We start from the raw sequence: 24,524 nt of genomic DNA on the forward strand, positions 1-24,524 counted from the left end.
AAATTTTTCTTCCTTTCCAAACGTACTAAGATACTTGAAATAGATTTATGATAGATACACAACACTTGGTGAGCCTCAGTAATTAAATGGTATTTTTTCATCAAAATCAAAGAGAATAATCACTATTATATAAACATGAAAAGAAAAATAGCATAAAAACATACCTGTGGGGCATATCCAGGAGGCACATAGATAGGAGGCACAGAACCATTTGGAGACATCATTGGAACCTGAGCAGGACCTGAATGGGTCACAGAAATGATGTATTAACCCATGATTGCTTATCGGGCTAAAGTTGAAAACAATTTGAATTACATTTTTCTAATACTTCATCTAAACACTCAAGCCAACAGTAACTACATTTTTATAAAATTTTATATACATTTTATAAAAAGAAATTCAGATGATTGACCTGTTATAAAAATCTATCCTGTAAAGTGCACAAATTACCTTTTACCTACATTTGTGTTTCTTAAAGTTGAAGGGGCAGGGGCAGGGGCGGGGGCGGGTGAGAGGGCTTTTTAAAATAGATTAACAGGCTCTCCTACAGATTCTTAGTAAATGGGGTCTTGAATCATTATATTCACTTTACAATTATCCCAGGTGACTCTTATAATAGTGTAAGTTTAGAAACACTGACCTAGAGAAAAATCAAACTAAACTCTGCATATAAAAATCAATGAAAAATACAAAAGGCAAAATTTTCAAAAATAACAGGGACAAAATAAAAAAGCAAGAGGAAGAATAGTTACAAATTTGGAACCTGCTTTGCTAGGGTTAAAACACTGTAATGCGTGACTCATGTCTATGGCAGCTTAAGAACAAAGAAAAATGCCACACGTGTATTTACCCAAAGGAAAAAAAAATTTTTTTTGTTTCTCACACTAAAAAGTTCTAAAAAGGAAAATTCAGCTTCTCTCATTCTACACTTCCTTTCACTTTTACAGTGTTAGGTTTTCCAATTAACTTTTATAACTACTATCTCTAGTTTACCTTCTCTTTTAACGTTTCTGGGAACAAAAGACGCATTTGGAGAAGGTGTGTTTTGTTCTTTCTAGGAACTAAAATCTTAGTTGCTTTATGTAACTTTTAAAAAAGTCTCTTACTCCCCTTCAGTTCCTTTCTTCCTGTAACTCTACACTGCAGTGTCCCCTCATGCCCACCGGTTTTTAATAACCTGAAATGAAACCTTTTCAAAGAAATTACTTATTTCTAAGGAAATAAGAACAAAGGTCTGATGAAGAATGTAAAGCGAAAAGGATCTCTTTTATATGCAGAATTATAATCTACCATTATATAATGGCTCTCAGCTATAAAAGAAATGAAGGACGAAAAGCTTAATTGTAGGGTAGAAAACAAATAACTTTGTTAATATTATACATACTTCAGAAAACCAGAATAAAGGGCATGGAGGTCACAGCAAATCCGGATTACAGCCATTCTGCCCTTTCTAGGGAAGACAAGGGGTGAGGACAGAACCACAAAGTGGTGGTAAAATTAGGGCTAGGGAGATGAGAGAGCTAGGGAAGAGCAAAGAGAACACAAAAGAAAGGGGTATGAGGGAAAATACTAAAAAGGAGTAAGGAAAGTGGGGAAAGTGGAGAAAAAAGGGGGAAGCAAGGAGAGGAGAAAGGCAAGAGGGGAGAGAAGAAGGGGAGAGCAAGAGTTAAGAGAAGAAAACGGAGGGATAAGAAAAGGGACAAGAGGCAATTAAGGAGAGAGTGAAGAGAAGACAACAAGGGAGGGAGAGGAGAAAACAGAAGGGTAAGGGGGAGGAGGAACGATGTGGAGAAATGGGAGAAAGCAGGAGGGGAGAGAAAAGACAGAAGAGGTGGGGAGGAGAAGAGAAGTAGGGATAAGACTGAAGTGGTTGAGAGAAAGTAAGAAGTGTTTGTGTAGAACACTAAATTACACATATAATATCTGGCTGAAAAGAACTTTTCAACAAGATAGTCTTCCCATCCAAAACAAGCCCACCACCAAATACATGAAGTTGTCCAGAATATTATCTTAATTATATATAACTAATACTAACTATGTGCCAGGCCTTTTGCATATTTTTTTCTCCTCATAATCATTCTATCAGGCAAATATCATCATCATCCCCATTTTCTAGATGTGGACACTGAGGCACAGAGAGGTTAAGCTCCCCAAGTGGTAGAAGTGGGATTCAAAACCAGGTAGTTTCATTTCTAAGGACATATCCTTACCACATTTTTAGTAAACATTAAACTACTATGCAGTATTGGCAACTGATAAAATTTGAGGCTTAAGAACTATGCTCTAAAGCCTCTAAGGAAAATTAAAGCCTTTGTTATCTTTACATCCTTAAAAACATGAGAGAAAGAATAAAACTTTCTTAAGTTTAAGCAAACATTACCTATTAATTTACTGGATAAAACCTGTGAGCTGCTTTATACCTCTAGGCAGAAAAGCTTCATATAAAACTCACCTTTTAGTTCCTGTATTTCTAGACTCAAGAGAAATGAGGACTGTTTTAAACTAACGCTGGTTTACTTCCATTAGCTAATTTAAATAAAATTACAATAAACTAACTTCCTGAATCCTTACAGGTGGCTTAGATATTATTTATAGTATGTGAAATTCAGCGAGAACTTGACAGAATTCACTGAAAATCATATTTGTAATCTTAATAAACACCATTAGCATTTGCACTTTTACTGTGGGTCCTTTTATATGCTGTCAAATTTAATCCTTAGAGCGAGTCATTAGAACAGGTGTTTTTGTTTTGCCATCAGAGTAATAAGTTATTGCTAATTACATTCAAAATAGTAAAATCACATAATTGCTTCAAGTTGCCCTCCTTTTACCAGAAACATGAATATATATGTAGTTACAATTCAAACCATTTTATACTTTGATAGCCGCTAAAATAGTTTATAATTTGGTAATACAAAATTCTACTTTGTTTTTTAATTACATCTAAGTGTGATGCTGAAAACAGAAATGTAGCCTAAAATAAACCAGCAGTAAATATATTACTAGATGTAGCCCAGGAAAAAGACTGATTAACTTACTTCTTTACGAAGTAATCCTTTCACTCTAGCAAGTAATTTTTTTTTTTATCCTGAGGCAGAAATGGTACATGGTTAGATTTTTTTTTTTTTTTTAGATGGAGTTTCACTGTTGCCCGGCTGCAGTGCAGTGGCACTATCTCAGCTCAATGCAACCTCTTCCTCCTGGGTTCAAGTGATTCTTCTGCTTCAGCCTCCTGAGTAGCTGGGAGTACAGGTGTGGGCACCACCAAGCCCAGCTAATTTTTGTATTTTTAGTAGAGACGGGGTTTCCCCATGTAGGCCAGGCTGGTCCTGAACTTCTGGCCTGAGTGATCTGCCAGCCTCGGCCTCCCAAAATACTGGGATTACAGGCGTGAGCTACTGTGCCCAGCCAAAATTCCAAATATAAACGCGTCATTTAATAGGTTTTTTTTATTATTATTTATTTGAGACGGAGTCTCACTCTGTTGCCCAGGCTGGATGCAGTGGCATGATCTCAGCTCGGCTAATTTTTGTATTTTTAGTAGAGATGGGAGTTCCTCATGTTGGCCAGGCTGGTCTTGAACTCCTGACCTCAAGTGATCCACCTGCCTCGGGCTCCCAAAGTGCTAGGATTACAGGTGTGAGCCACCATGCCCAGCCAGATTATTTTTTAAAAAGACAATTTAATGGTATCACATTTAATGCCTAAAATATTGTTGTGAAGTAACATTCAACACTGAATGCAAACCCCTATTGTATAAACATAATAAATACAAGTATCGATGTTTAGAACTGCAGCATTTACAGCATCTCATGTCTGTTGTTATTCCTGTGTCTATAGTAGCAAAACCTTAAAGCCTTGCATATTTAATGATGTAAATGATTAGCTCCTTAGTTCCAACAATACTTCTTAATTTAGAAAGTAACAGAAGATTAACTATAAACTGACTTAAATTTGTATGCAGTGAGGGAGATTTTGTCCCAAGGAAGAAACTCAGATCGTATTGTCAAATGTATACTTGGCACAAGAGTAGCAATACCCGAACAACTGTGTATACACCTAGCAGCTCCTTTATAATCTATGTGATTTGAGCATGATTTACCCCAATCATGGAGCTATTAAGCATACATTTCCTATTTCAAAAACCTGCAGAAGAGTCAACAATTCTAACCAATTGTCTTAAGAAATCTGAGAAGCTCCCCACCCCAGTTTCTTAAAAAGTGCCATCACTGACTTAAAGAAGATATTTCATCTAGTATAACTTAAATTCTTCCTTATTTTTCCTTGTTAATATTGATTCATATTTAAGAGTTTTTTTAAAAATAAAATTACAAATTTGTCCAGGAGTTTTAATTCTTAAAATGAAACGTGCTGCTGCTGTGCTACACATTCTCTACAAGCCAGCTTTCACAATGGCTTCCAAATAATCTGATGCCAATTTTCAGATTTCAGCTCTAGAAGAAAAACCTACTAAAATAAAGATCCTAGAATGGAATACTCTGTGGAATATAAAATTACAAAATAACTCGACACAGTCTAACCTTTTTGTAATTACATGGCAATTTAAAATATTTTTATAGCGATTATATTTAGCATCTATTTTTAAAAACACACGGCATGACTTTAGATTAATACAATGCTTTCTGTCTTAAAATAAAAGCAGAATGTTCGAAAACAGCAAATCTTACCACTCATTTTGTTTTTACAGTAGCAGCAGAGAACAAGAAAATCCAACAAGGAAACAGCGTAGTACACGTTAACAGCTTTAATTGGAGAACGGTCTTTTTTTTTTTCTTTTGCAAGGCTGTAAGAGGAAAAGATCCTTTGACCGAGTCACATGATAGTCATCACGTGACCTGCAGTGACCCGGGAAAGGGGAAGGGGGAAAAAAAGCAAACGTTCCCGCTTGCAGGAACGTTTCTGATACAGGGAAAAAAAATGATTAAATGATTTCTACTGCTGCTGCCCTGAATTTGAACATCTTTCAGATTTCCTTATGAACCATTCAAAAGCTTATCAAAGTATACTTTTCAGAAATATATATTTGATGTAAATGATTCTCTTTGTGTTCACTTTACCTTCAATAACACTACAGGTGCTATCTTCTAATTTTTTACTCATGTAGCCTGCCGCTAATTTTCATTTATAAAATTTGAGATAATATTTATTAATTTAAAAGATTCAGTCTGAAATGTCGTTGTATAACATAATTCTCGATAATCCTTAAAGAATATCCACAATACACAAATAATTGTGTATAGAATATAGGTTTGGTAGACATGTATCTCAAAGGTGAGATTTATGTTTCAGGCTGTTATTTGCCTCTTAAGAGAATAAAGACTACCACTTTCATTGTTTTTTTTTTTTTTTAAATTTAAGATTTAAATTAAAGTGCAGGTGCTCAGTAGATGGCATTCTTACTCATATCCATGAATCTGAAAAGACAGCCTCAGGTGCAGGTTCAGAGTTCTCTATCCAAGAACAAGTAGAGACCAGAAAGGAGATCAAAGATGTCCAGTTACAACAGGAAAGAAGAATAAGAACTTTTGGAGATCTTTCATTACTTTATGGTGCTATGTAACTTCAGAGGAAATTTATTAACAGCTAACACAAATACACAGGTAATGATAATGACAGTGGTTTGTAACAAGTTGTACAGTGGAAAGAAAGTGAATTTTGGTATTAAAAGATATACTTTAATAACAACTTCAGTATTTATTAGCAAGGCAATTTACTGCTCTTCTCTGAGGTCTTAGCTTATTTCAGTGACAAGGTTAATCAACATCATAGCATTGTTGTGAGAATGAAATTAAATAAAGCACCAAGTATATTGGTTGATGATACTCAGTAAATAATAGTTATAGTATGTAAAAGTATAATCACCATGTTTTCAAAAATAACCATATAGTGCAGAGTATATACTAGGCATCATTTTGAGTGTTTTACTTGTGTTAACTCACTTAATCTTAACAAGTTAAGTGAGTATCATTTCCAGGTAAGAAAACTGGAGCAGAGTAACTTGCCAAGGGCACAAAGCGAGGAAAAGGCAGGATTATCTAATAATAAGGCTATACTTTTCAAAAACTGTAAATTACGTTCAGAGGCCCCATCTCACACAAAGGTGGAAAATAATTGGCAAAGGATACCCTAGAGAAATAGGTCCCAGTAAATACATGTAAGACACCCCAGAGGAGATAAGACAGTAAGGGTCTATTCTTACAAGTGGGGAAGGGTAACTGTTAACCTCAAAATTCCTATGAAAAGGCAGGGTTGCCCTGAAAAACGAGACCAAAGGGCAAGGAGTCTCCTGGTATCAACAGAATGTACTCACAAACGTTAGACCCAGCCCCTCTGTAAATCCGACCATGTCTCTGATCTTCAGCCCCTAAACAAAAAGCAAGCCTCTGCAGACCACCTTCTTATTTTTGCTCACATTTTCACACAGCTGTATTTCCATTTCTTGACTGATTATTTAACTTATCATCTCCTTTCAATCGTTTCCATTATGCTCACTAGAAAGTTTTTTTTTTTCCATTATAAATAAATTCCCTTATATTCTCAATCTTTTTACGGAACACTTGTTCCTGTGTTGCCTTGAAATGAAGCCTGGATGTCCTGGAACACTTTCCCCAGCATGCCCCAGGAGCAGAGACTTCCTATCCTCTCCTGAAGCAGTGCTGGTAGTCTGCAGATACTCCAAGGCTACTTTCCTTCACCACTGTTGTTCCTGTTTCATGCTAAAGTTCCTTCTTCCTTGAGATCACGGCATATGTGCATACAATCCTCTACCCCTTCTCAATGCTTTAAGGCTGAGTCCTCATTTATTGACAACTTTGGTGCTGCGTTCAATTTTGTTCTCCATCCCAACTCTTGTCCATTAGCATGACTTTAATGTCCAAAATCTACGCTTAAAGTTCCTTGAACTCGTGTCTTTCATTGTATTTTTAGTAACCCATGTTCAAAGATACAACCTGGAACTTATTTCTTAGAACTCGATTATCTCATCTTTGAAATCTCAAACTTTCATATGGCCATGATATCTTTCTTTCATCTCTCGAGTTCTCTTTCTTCTACATTTGTTCTTCATAATGATCTCCCTTTTCTCCTGATCCAACACTGCTTTCATAGCCTGATTTCCTTTCCCATCCATGTCTTCCTTTGACTTCCCTATCTCCTGAAAATCTCAAGTTCAATCAGTCTTCTCTTATACCTGAGTTGTAGAAATCAAGTGGTACTCAACTGGCATGTTTATAAAATTTAGTATCTTCAATCTTAACTCAGCTGTCAGCACTGCTCAGGAATCCTTTCATGAACCTTTCCCTGGTCAATCACTTATCCTGTTTTCTAGGGTGATTATCAGAAATTCTCATTACGCTTTAAGAGCCCTCCCCAACCTGACTTCAACCATATCTTGAAATTGAACTCTTCACGTTATTTGACATGAAACTGAACTCCTGATGTTATGAAACTGAACTCAATGTTACATACAAACTTTTCTCATTCCTTTCCTCTATTTGCAGAAGCAGCATTGTTCCTTCACTAAATCAAAGCTATCTTTCCTCTTTTACTCTTGATCTGATCCTCCACTTGGACTTGGCTTCACTGGTCATTTCTGTCCTGTCAGGTATTTTTGCCTTTGCCTTTGTTCAGTCTCTGAACCACTGCATCTGTGCCCAGAAACATGGTAAACTTTCACACATAAACCACGCATACCATCCATCTCTGACTGACACATTTTTTCTGCCCCGTCATACCATCCAGCGACCACTCTTTTCTCAGCCAAACTTCTCAAAAGTAACAGTAGCTCCATTTTCTAACATAACTCTATATAACTCTATTTAACTCGATTTTCTAATATAACTCTATATAACTCTATTTAACTGGATTTTCTAACATAACTCTATATAACATTAACTGTATAACATGACTCTATTTTCTGACCTTACATTCACTTTCACATTTTAAATAAAATTTTGATTATGCAATATTTGATACACACAAAAGAAAATAGTGTAACTCATTAAAGTGACTATTTCAAATCCACCATGCAAGCCAAGAAACAGATCACACCAATACTGTTGCACCCATGTGCTCCTTCACCATCTAATCCATCACTTTGTGCCACTCATGTCTCCATTATTCTGAATTTTGAGTTTATTCTTACCTTTCTTTTAAAAATAATTTCCTACAAAAAAAACACATATATCCCTAAACAATACTGTTTTGCTTGCTTGAGTTTTATAAAAATTTTACAGTGTATAGTTTCCAGAAAATTGCCTTGTGCAATATTATGATTTCTAGGACTCATCTATGTAGTTTCATATAGCTGTAGTTTCCTCATTTTCATTTATGTTTTTGTGTAAATAACTATAATTTGTTTATTCTGTCATTAGCTTTTGGGCTCTTTTCCGTTTCTTTTTTTTTTTTTTTTTGCTTTCATTCACTTAACAACAAACACATATAGATTATCTACAATGTGTCAGATACTGTTCTGGGCACTAGAGGAAGAAAATAATAACATGGTAAATAACTAAATCATATTCAAGTAAATCACAAAGTATATTTCAAAGTGATAAATGCTATAAAATAAAAAAGAGAGGCTGGGTGTGCTGCTTCGTGCCTGTAATGCTGGCACTTTGGGAGGCTGATGTGGATCACTTGAGCCCAGGAGTTCAAGACTAGACTTGGCAACATAGTGAGACCCTGTCTCCACAAAAAATCTCAAAAACCGAGTTGGGTGTGGTGGCGCATGCCTGTGGTCCCAGTTATTCAGGAGGCTCAGGTGGGAATCTCGCTTGAGCCTAGGAAGCTGAGATAACAGCGAGCTGTGATCCTGCCACTGCACTCCAGCCTGGACAACAGAGTGAGACCCCATCTCAAAAGAAACAAATTGAAAACAGAGTAGGGTAAAAAGGATTTTAAGTACTAAGACAGGCTGATGGTGAGTGGGGAGATTGAAGATCGCAATTTAAAATACAGAGATCAGTTTAGGTTTCAATGAGAAGGTCACATTTGAACCAAGACTTGAAAGAAGTGTGGGAGTGAGCCATATGGATATCTGAGGGAAGAACATTCTACACAGAGGGAGTAAAGGTCCTAAGGGGGAACATGACTGGCATGTTTAAGACTTAACAAGGACCACTGTAACCAGAGCATCATGAGTGAAGAGGGAGAAAAGGAGTGAGGTTAGAGTGATTAAGAGGGAAATGAGTTACACTCTTGTTAGGCCTCATAGGTCACTGTATGCTTTTACTTTGAGTAAATTAAGAGCCATTGCTGAATTTTAAAACATGATCTAAATTATATTAAAAAAAATTCAAATGACTTATACACATTGCGGGTAAGAATATGCTACAACCATTTTGCAAAACTGGCAATATCTGCTAAAGTTGAACATATGCATACTCTAACATCTAGTAATTCTACTTTTAAGTATATGGGCAGTGGAAATGCTTACATATGACACCAACCAAACGATGTAATTTAGAACATTCATAGCAGTACTAATTTTAATAGCACAAAAGTGGATGAAGCATATTTGGGGTTGATTAGGTGTTCAGATTTGGACATGTTACATTAGAAACGTCTATTATCATCCAAATGCAGATTTCAACTAGCAGGCAGTTCATTTTACTATTCTGGAGTTCAAGGAAATACCTACCTAGTCTAGAGATACAAATTCCAGAGTCTTTGGTAGATAGGCTTTAAATCAATGAGACTGGATGACATCAACAAAGGAATTAAAGTAGATAGAGAAGACAATCTAATGCTTTAGATAGGAGCATGAACACTGCTGCTATCTATATGTCTCTCAGCCCACATGTGCAAATGTTTCTTTAAGGTATGTACCTAAGAGAGGAAATGCTGTGTCTTAGGGTTTTGTGAATGTTAATTTTTATAGGATAGTGCCACATACTTTTCCCGAGTATATTAATTTTTATTCCTACCAGCCAGGCATGTGTAAGAGGTTCTACTGAACCTCTCCATTACCTGGTATTTAGATTTTTAAATTTCTGCTCTCACTTTGATCTTATTTTGTATTACCCAGTTCATGTTTTCCACCTATTCTTCTACTGGGTAGTCTTTTTTTTTTTTTTTTGAGACGGAGTCTCACTCTGTCGCCCAGGCTGGACTGGGTAGTCTTTTTTAAAACATAGATTGGGAAGAGTTTTTGTGTATTCAGAATACTAATTCTCTATGGTTACATTGGTTGCAAATATCTTCTTCCTAGTTTATAACTTATTTTTCATATATTTTATGATGTACCGAAGTTCTTAATTGTAATTGAGTCAAATTTACTAATCATTTGATAGTCAGCATTTTGTGTGTTTGTATCCTAAAAAAACTTTCTCTACTCTGTAGTCATGAAGATACTCTCTCTTTATTATTATTTTTAAGTTTATCCTTTCACATAAGTCTTTAAGTCTTCAAGCACTAATTTTGGGGTGAGGTATGAGGAAAGGATCTGATTTCATTTTAATCCAAATGGATAACCAACTGTCCAGCATTGTTTCTTGCTCCCTATTCCCTAGGACATGTCTCTTACTTTCTGTGGGCATGACAACGCAATTAAGATTATCTTATAGAAGATCGTTTCTTAATAAGAGGATGGTACCCAGAGCAGAGCATCCATTCTACCAAATGACTTGAAATGGAAGTCTCCAAAATCACATTTTTTTTTCTTTTGAGACGGAGTCTCGCTCTGTCGCCTGGGCTGGAGTGCAGTGGCGCGATCTCGGCTCACTGCAAGCTCCGCCTCCCGGTTCATGCCATTCTCCTGCCTCAGCCTCCCGAGTAGCTGGGACTACAGGTGCCCATCACCATGCCTGGCTAATTTTTTGTATTTTTAGTGGAGATGGGGTTTCACCATGTTAGCCATGATGGTCTGGATCTCCTGACCTCGTGATCCGCCCGCCTCAGCCTCCCAAAGTACTGGGATTACAGGCATAAGCCACGGTGCCTGGCCCCAAAAATCACATTTCAACTCACCATAATCAGGCTTTTATCCAGCCCACTCTACTGAGACTGCACTGGCAAAAGTCACTGAGATCAAACTCTTACTTACCAAATCCAATTAATCTTGCTGACAACTCTCTTAAATATTCTCCCTTAACATACGAAATACTAGTTTCTCCTAGTTTCCTTTCTACCTCCTGATCATACTTTTTCAATTTCTTTAATGGCTTCTTGTCTTCTGCTCTTCCTTAAGTGTTTGTTTTCCTGGGAGTTTTGCTCTTGGTCCACTTCTCTTAATCTACATGATCTCTCAAGATGATCTTATTTACTACTCTCATGAAAAATTATCATTCTGTATCTCATCCAGACTTTTTTCTGGAGCTCTATAATACTTAATTTACATAAAACTCAAAACCAGTTATTTTTTCCATCAATAGTCACTCCACCTCTGTTACCCATGATAAGTTAATCTCAAGACAGAAATGTGAGAATAATCCTAGACTCTATTTTCCCCCTCATCTCAACTTCCACGTCATCTATTTGGGAGTTCTGACAGTTTTATCTCCTAAATATCTCTCAAATCCATGTTCTCTTCTACTCCATTGCTATTGCCTTAGCAGCACTAGGCTCTTTCTAGAACTATTCCAGTATTCTCCTAATGGGTCTCCTTGCCCCCAGTCCCTAGCAATCGATACATCTCTCACACTAATGCTAAACTGATCTAAAAAAAAAAAACAAATTTCATTGTATCCTCCTCTGCTTATAACCCAGAGACAATTCTTTATTGTGATGAGATGAAGTCCAAATTCTTTACTGTAGCCTACTATGCTTCCACATGAACTGGGTGAGGCCACTCAAGCTGGTAAAATACTAGTCTATCCTTGTCAATACTATGTGAACCACATTTGTTTCCACTGGGATCAAAATGTCTTCAAGTGGAATTTTGTTATTATTTTGCTATTTTATCATTCATTTTATTATAATTTGTTATAGCCTAAACATAAGGCAGCATAAGGTAGTGATGAAGAACATGGACTCTGAGCTAGCCCGTCTAATTCTAATGACAGCTTATAGCTGTGAGACCTTGCAAGTTACTTAACCTCTTTGTATCTTAGTTTTCTCACATGTAAATTGGAAATAATTATTCTATTTCATAGAGATACTATGCAGATTAAGTGAGTTCATATTTGTACAGCACTTAGAACAGTGTTTGGTTCACAGTAAGTGCTTAAGCAATGTCACCTAAGCACAGTGCTAGTGCTTATATTGACAAGCCTACCTGAAAATCAATAGTTCAGGAATGGTAGTTAATATGTTAAAATGTTATGAAGAAATCCAAACACTTGCTATGACATGCCATGCTATTAAGATAGCTCTCTGCAAAATATTTGAGATATTACAAAAATAAGCAGGTACATTTTTAAGTTTGCTAAAATTGTCATATAATTAAACAAGAATGGGAAAATGAAAAATATGCTGGTCACTGCATAATGCATTCCTATAAACTGTAATCTTCTCAATGCATCCTCTGTGTTTATTCCTATAGAACAATTGTTTGATGCATATACTCAAATTAACAAGGTCTTTAGAAACAAAAAATACATGCATCCTGTATTTTCCTCACTATAACCAAAAGGTCCTTGAATGTAGTGACCACATCACTAACACTGAGGATGAGAACTCTGTGGCAAATGGGAGAATAGTAAGGGTATGAAGTTAAGTCTTGTTAAGTTTTCTTAGAAGGGTACTCAAGGTAGGAGTCAATATCACCTAAAGCACACAAAAAGCACTGACATTTGGATGGAAAACCCAACATGATTATGCCCTAAATATCTGCTAGTTACATATAACAAAGCAAAATGTACCTATATTTATCTCACTGAAACTACTGTGAAGAAAGATCCTAAACTGTTTCTAGTAAGTAAGGGATATTATATGGAAAACAATCAGTGAATTAGTAGCTAAACCCATTCCAAAAGACAATTTAAGGTGATTTAAGACATATGTAGCACCCAAACCAAACCAAAACCCAAGCCATGACAAATGGAAGAAAAGGGGAAATTAATATAGAAAAGACAATAAGAAAAAAGAGTAAGCTTAAGAAAATCAAGAAAACAAAGCTAGGCTTGCTTCATGCCTGTAATCCCAGCAGTTGGGGAGGCTGAGGTGGGAGGAATGCTTGAGCCCAAGAGTTAGAGACTAGCCTGGGCAAAATAGTGAGACCCTGTCTCTAAATAAATAAATAAATAAAAATTTAAAAAGGAGGGAGGCTAGTCTTGTGCTCTTACTAGAGGATGAGCAATAAAACTCTCTGCTCTGTGTAATCTGAAATATGATTAAAATCAGACACCAAGACCACGCTGTCAAGTTGGTTTAATTAGTTCTTCCCTTCTGCAGTTTAAGTATGGCCCACACTGCCATACAACATGATTCCAATGATTTGGCTTAAAAAAAAAAAAAAAAAAAAAAAAAAAAAAAAAAAAAAACAACTAAAGCAGGTATAGTCCAAGATGACTTCTACCATATATAAAATTCAGTAAAGCATCCATAAATGTCTAACTTTTAGCAACACGTCCTCCAAAATAGTTGCAAAATCAACAGCTACAACAGATGAATCAGTTTATTTGCAGAAAGAGATTGTTAGTTATGAGGCAAATTAAAAGTAAGAACAGTTGATTTTGATTTTTTTTTTTTTCCTGGCAAACCAGATCAGCTGTTTATTAAGGCTTCTGTTAGATTATCATAATCAGGGTCATTTGCATGTCCAAAAATTTAAAAGGCAGACTCATTCAGCTAAACAAAGAGTGGTTTCAGGTCACTAAGACATAAAAGGATGGGATGTGAGGTGCACACTTCTACTCTTCTATCTATTTTTATCTGATACTTCAAAAGACTGACTCTGACCCTGACTCTGATTCTTGTGGCAGTATTAAGGTGCAGGTTCTGAATAAGCATCTAAATAATATGTGTTAAACTCATGCACCTTAGAGCTTAATTGACACATGTCCACAGAGTCAAGGGACCAAGGAAAGATCAATGAAATCTGCAACCAGGTGCTCCATGGGAGGGAGTCTATTGCTGGGTAGTGACTGACAATGAAATATGCCAATAGTCTGAGGGGAGATAAAGGGAAGTGAAGAATTAGAAACTATAATTTTGTCCTTGGGCACAAATCAAACCTTGTTTCTTCTCCTTTTAACTCTCTCTGATTTGCTCACCCAGGTTTTACCTCTTTTCCCGTTCAGAGGCCTTAGTCAACCTGCATATCTCACCAGATAGTAGCCAATTTCTTTCTTCATAATTTTTCCCTTTACTTATACTAAGATGTCGATTCAACAAAACTTTTATTTTACATTATACATGCTAATAGGAAAGCAATGTGAGGATCAGTCTAAGGCCAAATATGTTTTGGATTGATTTGAGGGGTGAGGGTGCCTGGATAAGGTTAGGAGGCTAGATATTAACCAGAAAATGGTCAATACAGAAGTTATCTGTGTTCTAAGTTAGTATTTCCCAAACATTTGGATTTATGTGCCAGCAAAATTTCAAAACAAATTCTGGGGACTCATTAACCAGCTTTTCATTAGGCCAAGTAAAGACATTAAAAGTTAAGAAATTAAGAACAGACGGAAGGAAGTCTATCCTATATTGTCACATCAATTCATAAAGAGAGGATACCGTAACTTCAAACATTATAAAAGATTTAACTTCAGAATTTTTAAAAAGTCTTAAGTGAATAAATTTAACTTAATGAAAAACCATACATTATCTTTATTATTCCCACTTCCTAGACTGATGAAATTTCCCTACATTTATGGATGAGGGTTTGGGAATAACTCTTAGTAGTAATAGGGACAGGGATTTATCTTTCAGGCTGGCTGAGCTCTGGTGACGGGAAGAAGGAAGAAACAGAGCAGAGGTAGGATAATTATATTATCATCACCCAATCAGGAACACTTCTGAAGTGAAAAAGGGGGCTAAAGATCATTAAAAATACTAATTTGGTATGTTTCTTTATTGACTGATATATTTTAATTACATTGAAGGAGATAAAGTTCTAACAAAATCTATCGAAAAATAAAATGCTTTACTAAAAAACACATAGGCAAGTACATTAAAGAGCATTTAAAGGTATTCTTCATATTGAGTATCTGAATATTGAGGTAATATAAACAGAACAAATATTCTTAGTACGTATATATTTTAATTTCTTAGCTATACCTGTCTTTAATTCCTTATCACTGGTATTTAATTGAAAAATTTCTTTCAAATAGACATCTTAATTTTTTTAAATAAAATTGCTTACAATGTTGTATTTTATGGTTTATAAACTTAAAGCTGCTGATACCTTCAACTGACTCTTTTTTGTAATATTTTAAGACTACAATATTTATATTAAGAAAAACTGTTTCTAAGGTGCTATCTGGTAAGCTGGGAGCATATCTGCTAAGTGGAGGATATTCTCAGTTCTATTTTTTGTTTCTTATTGAGATGTGCAAATACTTCAAATATTTTTACAATATTAAGTATTATAAAAACTTTAAGTACTTTTACAAATCTCACTGAATTGTCTTTATTTTTCTTTTGCATGTTTCACCAAATTTAGACCTTGTTTTTGAGCTCATTATTGCTGAAAGGGTTTACTGCAAAATAAAAAAAAGTACTGCCAAATAACAGTTACAGATTTGTACAATACAAAAAGTGATAAAATCATTCAAACCATTTTTTATATATTCAGTGGCAGAAATATTTAATTTCCTCATATTTATTTATTTAACCTATATGCTTCCCACTGGTCCTTCCAGTAGGTGCCTTGGTGACACCAAGTGGCCAGCAAAGACAGCAGCATCAAATACTTCTGCCACTACCACCAGGAAACTGAAAGGAGTTAGTCCCCGGTCCTTTAAATCTAAGCACACTTTAATTGACTGTTAATTAAGACTTGCTCTGGCAAGGGTCAGGAAGACAGAATGATTTATTTTGGTTGTCTAAGATTTAACCACAAGTTAAAGTGAAAAAGAGATGGATGAGCTACTTACTAGAGATCAAGGCGGAAGATGGAAATTCAAAATGGTTGTCAACCAAATCTATCACAACTTATTTTAATGAACTACTAATAATATTGTTTTAAAATGATAAATCCAAGACAAATGTTAAACCAGTTAGGTATCAAGATGAGGCAAAAAACAGAACTGTCTTAGACAAATTGGGATATAAGGTCCCCCTACTAATAAGGAATACCTATTTATTAAGGCTATGAAACACCTGGCAACATTTATTCATATAAGGCAGGCAATTAGTGTAGGCCTTGATCTAGGAACTCACCAAGTTGGTGAGTCAGAACTTGGGAACAGAATAAGGAAGTTACAGAAGAAACAGAAAAGATCAAGGTCATTATTCATGCTTAGATGTTTAGAGACCTTTCTTTTCCTTGGAAATTTATTATTCTTTTTAAAGTTTGGATAAAGCAGAATGCTTAAATTAGGGGCCTAAGTATGATTCAGAATTGTGGATAATTTCATTTATCTGTGTACAAGTAACTGAAAATTTCTATGATTAGATTTGCAGCACAATTAGATGTATCAGTGACAAACACTAAGTAGAGTACATTTGAAGAACGACTCATGGTTAGAATCTACCTTTAGCAGTAAATTGAACTGCATATAAATAGAAAACTTGAAGGAGACATGTTTACCAAGCACCTGTTTCTAAACAAGAAATTATTTTTAGTGCACTTGTTTAGAAAGCTGCAGAGGCTGTGATATTAATGTGCACGAATGCAGCAGGTTGTGAACATTACTATTTTTAGTATCAGCCTAATATGAACAATGATGAATCATTCTTTTGTTATTTTAGTAGGAAAGAGTACTTAGGATTTACTGCAGCACATTAGGTTAACTATGTCTCAATAACTGAACACCCACACTTTGACATCACATAGGCAGTGATACGGATCAGTGACGCAAATCCTGTCAGGATCAAACATTAAGGCCACAGATTGAAAAACACTGCTCAAGTGACAAAGCAGGCTAGTCATCTACCATGCAGACTGCATTAAATCAGTACTGCTAATGTCATCACAGGTTGCGCTAGGTTCTCTTTTTACATAATAGCTAAACTTTTTAATTTTAATTATAGATTGCCCATACAACAGTATCTATATTTTAGTTTCCTCACAGCTTCTGTGCTTTAAGGTCTGGACCCTTAGAAACATGTCTTAAGGTTCTACTAGCCATATGAATTATCTGTAAAAAGGTCTCTGTATCTAGGCTTTTTAGAATATCATCTGCAGATATGTTGCCATTTATTAAGTATTTTATATAATATGCTGTGCTTGACAAAATACCATTTTGATTCAGATTTGGAGCACTACACTATGGCCTTACAATTCACTGCAATTTCAGGGTCTTCTTCCCACTAGTCACTTTTTCTTTGGGCCTATAATTTTAAAGCTTTATTAGTCTTTTTGGGCATCAAAATATCAATTTTTTAACGGTTACAGCTGGATAGCTTATGAGTAATCATACGTGTAAGGTTTCAAAATATATTATCCCTGAATTAAACATATCCACACCTAACTGGAAATCTTTTCTTCTATAAAAGGAAGAGAACTTACCCCTGGAGGCTTGACACAGAATGTTCACATCCTGCTGTAGGTTCTTCCAAAAAGAAACTAGGCCTGTACACTTAAAGCATTACCCTTCCTATTAGTTTATGTGGTAAGACTGGCACTTCCCAGGGGAACTGGAAAACCAAATGGAGATCAAAGCTGGAGGCACATCTAATAACCTTTCATTCTGTCATCATTACTCTGATACAGACTAACATGAAAACATGCCAAGGGCCTTTTCCCATACCCTCAGGCTTTTGCTTTGGTGGCGTTTCCTCAAGCAGTGTTGCTTCTTAAGAAAAACTGTTTTAAAAAAAAATGTAAAAAAGCAAGGGCTTTCCCTCATTCTAAGTTGTTGTTGTTGTTGTTTTAACTGCTAATCATCTAAAAGAAATATTTGGAAAATAAAAACACTGCTGAGACAGTTGTTCTCATAGTTCTTTTTGACTGTGAAATTTGTAAATCATCCTAGTTTCTTCTTACCCTCCACACTGAGCCTCCAGGTCTCATTCTTATTACTACAGTTTTGATTATCCCCTGCTTAAAATCCTTCAATGGTTCCGTTTCTTTCAGAATAAAATGTGAAATCTCTAGCATGGCATATAATGGTATTTGCAAAGTAGCATATATTTTTAGTCTCATTTTCAGACACTCTCCCATGCAGTCTCTTCTCCAAGCCACCTCTCTAATCACAGCTTTTCCGTTTCCTCTAATCTCTGTGTGCTTGGGCTTTGCAAATGCCGTTCCTTCTGTCTTGAAAATATTTTTCTATTTTTTTTTTTCCTTCTGGCTAACTTTTACTTTTTCAAGCATCATCTTTTCCTAAGCACTCAATGACTTCCCTATGCCTGCTCAGGTATTCCTACCCTGGCCTCCCACGTAAATTCCATCATAGCACTTAGCATTGCCTTCTTTGTTTTAACTGTGGGTTACTTTTCTGTCTGTTGTACTAGGCTGTGAGGCAAGGTCTACGTCTTTCAAATAACTGTCAAGAATGAGTTGTTCCTCAGGACATGAAAAGGGATTTAAAATAAATTATCTCTCCAGGGAAAAGAGCATAAATTCAGTGACTGTGTTTTCTGTGTTCTAGCAAGTGACTGAACACAGAAGACTGGACACAAATAAGCGAGACACTTCAGCATATTAAGACTAAAAATAATATTAAAATATTGAAATATGATGGTATTTTACTGTAATGATAAAAGGATTTTCCAAAAATATTTAAGGATTACATGATAAAGCAGAAGGGAATGTCAAAGACAGAACTCTGTTAAACCATGAAGAATGGAAACTGGATTTGATTAAAATTCATTCTTTAAAAGTGAACGACATCTTCAAACAATGGTATCACATGGGTTTTGGGATCAGAGAGTCCAATGCTAACTCTACTCAACTCTGGTAGAGTCATAATTTTAACCTCTGGAGCCACAGAGAAAATAACATACCTGTAAAGAAATCCTGTCCTGCAACCATTATGTTATTTTGTGATTCTTATGGTTAATGGTGATATGTTTGGATGCACTTTAATCAAAGACCATAACCACAGTCAGGAGCACAAGTCACACTTCTCTAGATACAGGAAGAAACTTTCTGAAAAATGAAATTATGCCTAGTGTTTGTCACCATAACAGGGGAAAACTTACAGAATGAATCCTAGATAAGGTGGAGAAGAATGATTTTTCTATCTCTATCTAGGTAGTGTCTAAAAATCATATCCAACATGTTGCCATACAAACAAAGGAACCAGGAAAGATCTTTTCTGTTTCCTAGAACATTTTCTGCAGATGGTACAAAAGCATGTAAATGAGATTATATAAATTCACGGTAGTTTCTTTATAACATTATATAAGTATTCTCTGGACATCCTAGCCTCATCCCAGCCACGCTTCTAGAAAAAAATTACAAAGGTTTGCCCCTTGGTTAGAATGCTTAATTAGTACTTCCCTGAATCAAAAAATGTAGTAGAAGTTACTACAAGGCTAAACTAAGGTAAATCTCTGTGTTTGTGATTCAGTTGTCCTTCTCACCAGGATATCCTTCTAATGAAGCTAACTTTGGAGAGTCTGGTTTTTATTTTTAATAAGGAAGGTGACCTTTCTAGACATTCTTTCACAGTGTTAAGAAAATAAATCCTCAAGGTATAAAGATGCTCTGCCTTGAGTTTCTTTTATATTTTATTTTATTTTATTAGGCTAGTCAAGTGAAGCAGTGGGAGTGGAAAGGAAACAAATAAATCCATAACGGGATATGATCAATTAGTTGTAAACACCACTGCATTCGGACCAGTGGGTTTCTTATCTATCCCGAATGTCAGAATTCTTTCAAGCCAGTTCTATATTATGATATGAACTTTAGACATTTCTTTTCTTCCACTCCCTTGATTTTCAGAAAACGGATGGACTATTTGATGTACTGATAACCTTGATATGTCTGATTTTTTGGCTTTTTACTAGTTTAAAAATTCACTTATCTGCACCAAAAACACTATGGTATATCACTTTCCTGAATGAGCTTAGGGTCTTAATTTAAAAAAACAACTACACATTTTTAAATAAAGTTGGACTAAACAATTTAAAAGGGGTTAAAACTTCGCTTATATAATTATTTATGAAATTCATGTTGACATTATCAGACTATACGTAAAGTATAAAGAAGAAAAACCTCCTATAATCCTACCATATACTTGGAGGAAATATGCCAAAATTATTTTCCATGGATCTGTATTTTCAATGCAAAAGTAATGTTTTTTCTTATTACAAAAGAGTTAATTTTGTTGCTATCCTTAATAATATATATCAAATAAATGGTCCTGATTAAACCAAACACCTAATTAATAAAACTTTTTAATCTTCCATTTTTGAGAGAAAAAGAATAGAGGAGGCTCACCCTGTAAGTGTCCTCTTGGAAGTATTTTCTAGTCCCTGGATTGGTTTGGATGCTCCTGCTATATGCTTCCACAGTGCCTTTTCTTTTTCTTTTTCAATCACAACACTTGTCTCACTTCATCGAATTCCTTAATCTTCTGTCTTTCCTAGGAAACTGTAAACTTCATGGGGGTCAGGTACAGTCTATGTTGCTTATCACTACATCTCCAGTGTTTTGGAATAGTGATTGCACATATTAGGTTAAAAATTATTTACATAAAGTAATGGGTTTAAAAAGCAACCCCCACGCCATATTCTAATCTAGATTCAACTCTATCTTCTACATAATCTACAACTATATAGTACAATCAGTATTATTAATACTTACAATGATTTAAGGCACGGAAAGACTGAATTATTTTCAGTATATTCTGCTTACCATGGCTGAATTTGTTATTCTGTAAATATTTTCAGTAAGATGAGTTGGAAAAAGGCTTCTGGTTTTCAGTTAATCAAAAAGGTATTTTACAAGGACATTCTGTGCTTAGGTTAAGGTTTAAAGCACACACTTTTTATGCCTATTGTTATTAACTCTAATAATATCATCTTTAGCAAAAATATCTTAAAACCAATTGATTAAGATTTCTTCCCAAAAAAGTAGAATCAAATGGTATTAGTCACCCCACCCAACCTCTGCCATTTAGGGTAATAAAAATTAAGGTATTTCTTAAGTATAAATGAAGAAAGAGCCTTTTTCAACCTCTCATACTCAGTGCTATCGTTCACTCCTTAAAATTCTTTCAGTGAAATCACCCCTCAAAACAGGATTAGTAAAGGAAATAAAACATGTTCTCTCATTGCTCTGAGGAAAAATTACATCTTGCAATTAAAAGCAAAAGAGGTTCTGTTTGCCCCAGCATCATGCAATATAAATCATGTAAAGCTAAATGGCACTTTTTGACAGGGATAGTCTTGAGGTTCAAAGATAAATTTATGAGTACAGTATTTGGTAAAATAATTTGGTTTTAGCTCTTAAGAAGTTAAGACATTACTTTCAGCATTCAATTTTGAAATATATTAAATATTTCAGGAAGCAAGTACACGGTTTGGAGGAACTAATCATTGTTGAACTATGAGTAGAGTACCATCTTAGGTACTCTATGTTTGAGAAGTCACTGTAAGGTAACTGTTAGAAGTACGCACTCTGCAGCCAGGCTGCCTGAGTTCAGGTCTCAGCTGAGTCATTCAGTAACAGGCGAAATTAACCTGTGTCTCAATTTCTTTGTAAATAAAATGAAAATAATAGCTAGCTGAAAGGGTTGCTGGGAGGATTAAATAGGTTAATCACATGTAGAGTGTTTACAACACTAACTGGTACAGGGATTGTTCAATAACCATTAGCTAATATATATGCTAATTAAATAACAAAGTCACTTTCTCTCCCTTTTTTCATTACTTGAGGATCTATAAGGCAATGTCTTTGCAATTAGAAATGACTAAGTGCTGAAATAAAGACAATTCTATTGTTACATGCCTAAAATAAGTAAATAAACATTTACTGAATTTCTGTATGTAAGGGGCAGTTGTAAGTGCTACGGGGAGGAGAGTGGAGGGGAAGGTAGCCTACAAAGAGTATATTACCACTGTGTCATGGTTTTGTATCATAATCAGTTGAGAAAGGCTGATGCGGGCCTACACATCTGTAGGTTTAAACTCCTCAGTTGATTCCAAGATATCTTGGTGCAGGTAAAAATTATTCTTTAGAAATCAAAAACTTTCATTTGAGTTCTAGATCCACCACTAACTAGATAGGAAGCTTTTTAGGAATCTCATATTCCTCTCTAAGATTTAAAGTTGATTAATGCAATCAATGCATACAACACAATCTTGGCAGACAATGAGCACCTAATTACATTATTAAAGATGGACTCTAAGACAGAAAAAAAAAAGACAAATAACAATATAGACCAATAAATAACATGCCAGATAAGAGATATAAGCCTGACAATATATACATTACAAGAAATGAGGGAGGTTTTTTTTTTTTTTTTTTTTAACATTGGAGTGGTCACAAAGAGTCTCAAAATAGATGTAACTAGTATTGGGTTTTGAAGGGCTGGAAAGATTCAGAAAGCTTTCACCCGTATGTGTGCATGCTCCTGTGTAATTTTTGTAAGAAGGAACGATGTGAACAAAGGTATGAAGGAGGTGTGATGGTTAATACTAAGTGTCAACTTGATTGGATTGAAGGATACAAAGTACTGATCCTGGGTATGTCTGTGTGCGTACTGCCAAAGGATTTGAGTTAGTGGGCTGGTAAAGGCAGACCCAACCTTAATCTGGATGGACACAATCTAATCAGCTGCCAGTATGGCTAGAAAAAGGCAGAAAAATGGAAAAAGAGAGACTGTTGAGACATTCCTTCTAAGGTGAAGGATATGTTGCTGCATTTGGCCCCTCCTACAACCAAGAAAGAAGCACAATGTCTAGTGGGCCTAATTGGATTTTGGGGGCAACACATTCCTTATTTGGGTGTGTTATTTCAGCCCATTTATCGAGTGACCCGAAAGGCTGCCAGTTTAAGTGGGTTCCAGAACAGGAGAAGGCTCTGCAACAGGTCCAGGCTGCTGTGCAAGCTGCTCTGAAACTTGGGGCATATGACCCAGCAGATCCAATGGTGCCTGAGGTGTCAGTGGCAGATAGGGATGCTGTTTGGAGCCGTGGGCAGGCCCCCATAGGTGAATCACAGCAAAGGCCTCTAGGATTTTTGGGGCAAGGCCCTGCCATCTTCTGAAGATAACTACTCTCCTTTTGAGAGACAGCTCTTGGCCCGTTACTGGGCTTGGTGGAAACTGCACATTTGATTACAGGTCATCAAGTCACCATGCGACCTAACTGCCTATCATAAACTGGGTGCTTTCTGACTCATCTAGCCATAAAGTGGTTCAGGCACGGCAATATTCCATCATCAAATGGAAGTGATTGAGCTCGAGCAGGTCTTGAGGCACAAGTAAGTTACATGAGGAAGTGGCTCAAATGCCCATGGTCTCCACTCCTGCCGCTCTGCCTTCTCTGCCCCAGCCTGCACCTATGGCCTCATGGGGAGTGCCATACAGTCAGCTGACAGAGGAAGAGAAGACTGGGGCCTGGTTCACAAATGGTTTTGCATGATATGCAGGCATCACCCAAAAGTGAACAGCTGCAGCACTACAGCCCCTTTCTAGGACATTCTTGAAGGACAACAGTGAAGGGAAATCTTCCCAGTGGGCAGAACTTCAAGCAGTGCAACCGGTTGTGTACTCTGCATGGAAGCAGAAATGGCCACATGTGCAATTACATACTGATTCATGGGCTATACTCAATGGTTTAGCTAGATGGTCAGGGACTTTAGTCCTCTGAGCATCTTTAAGAGAGTTGTTTTAAAGTCTCTGTTTTCTTTCACAGCCCCAGGATTTTTTTTTTTTTTTTTTAAGTCTGTATTTAGTAGATCTACCACTGAGTCTTTTTTCAGGAACAATTTCTGTAGATTTCTTTTCTTTCCTTTGAATGGGCAATATTTTTCTGTTTCTTTGTATGCCTTATAATCTTTTTTTGTTGAAAACTGGACATTTAAATCTAATCATGTAGAAACTCTGGAAATCAGTTTCTTCCCTCTCCCCAGAGTTGGCTGTTTTTTGTTATTGTTCTGATTTTTTTCTTATTGTCGTAGACTCTCTCCTTGCTATGGATCAGCCTGACATGTACATTTAAGGTCTTCCCAGAGCCTATGTCTTTCCCTGAGCATGCATGGTCATTTTCAATTTTCCCTGTTAAAGCAGATTTGAGACAGAGTCTTGCTACGTCGCCCAGGCTGGAGTGTAATAGCACAATCATAGCTCATTGCAACCTTGAACTCCTGGGCTCAAGCAATCCTGCTGCCTCAGCCTCCCGAGTAGCTGGGACGACAGGCATGCACCACCATGTCTAATTTAAAAAAAAATTTCAGTAGTAGAGATGAGGTCTCACTATGTTGCCTTGAACTCCTGGCCTCAAATGATCCTCCTACCTTGGCCTCCCAAAGTGTTGTGATTACAGGCATGAGCCACTGAGCCTGG

The 24,524-nt window shown here is 36.1% G+C and overlaps 1 protein-coding gene across 3 annotated transcripts in view; it reads right to left on the reverse strand.

Moving 5' to 3' along the window:
- The window catches only part of FNDC3A (fibronectin type III domain containing 3A), a 227,413-nt gene that overhangs the window by 95,888 nt on the left and 107,001 nt on the right, over positions 1-24,524 (reverse strand). For 2 of the 3 annotated variants that reach the window (XM_011998601.1, XM_011998603.1), the window contains exon 4: positions 165-241. In XM_011998601.1, coding sequence (XP_011853991.1) covers positions 165-241 — 77 coding nt within the window. Of the gene's footprint in view, positions 1-164; positions 242-4,688; positions 4,801-24,524 lie in introns of those variants that run through there. The other variant, XM_011998604.1, reaches the window with a different exon arrangement.

Source organism: Mandrillus leucophaeus, unplaced genomic scaffold (genome assembly GCF_000951045.1).
Source record: "Mandrillus leucophaeus isolate KB7577 unplaced genomic scaffold, Mleu.le_1.0 Scaffold577, whole genome shotgun sequence".
Taxonomy (NCBI): Eukaryota; Metazoa; Chordata; class Mammalia; order Primates; family Cercopithecidae; genus Mandrillus; species Mandrillus leucophaeus.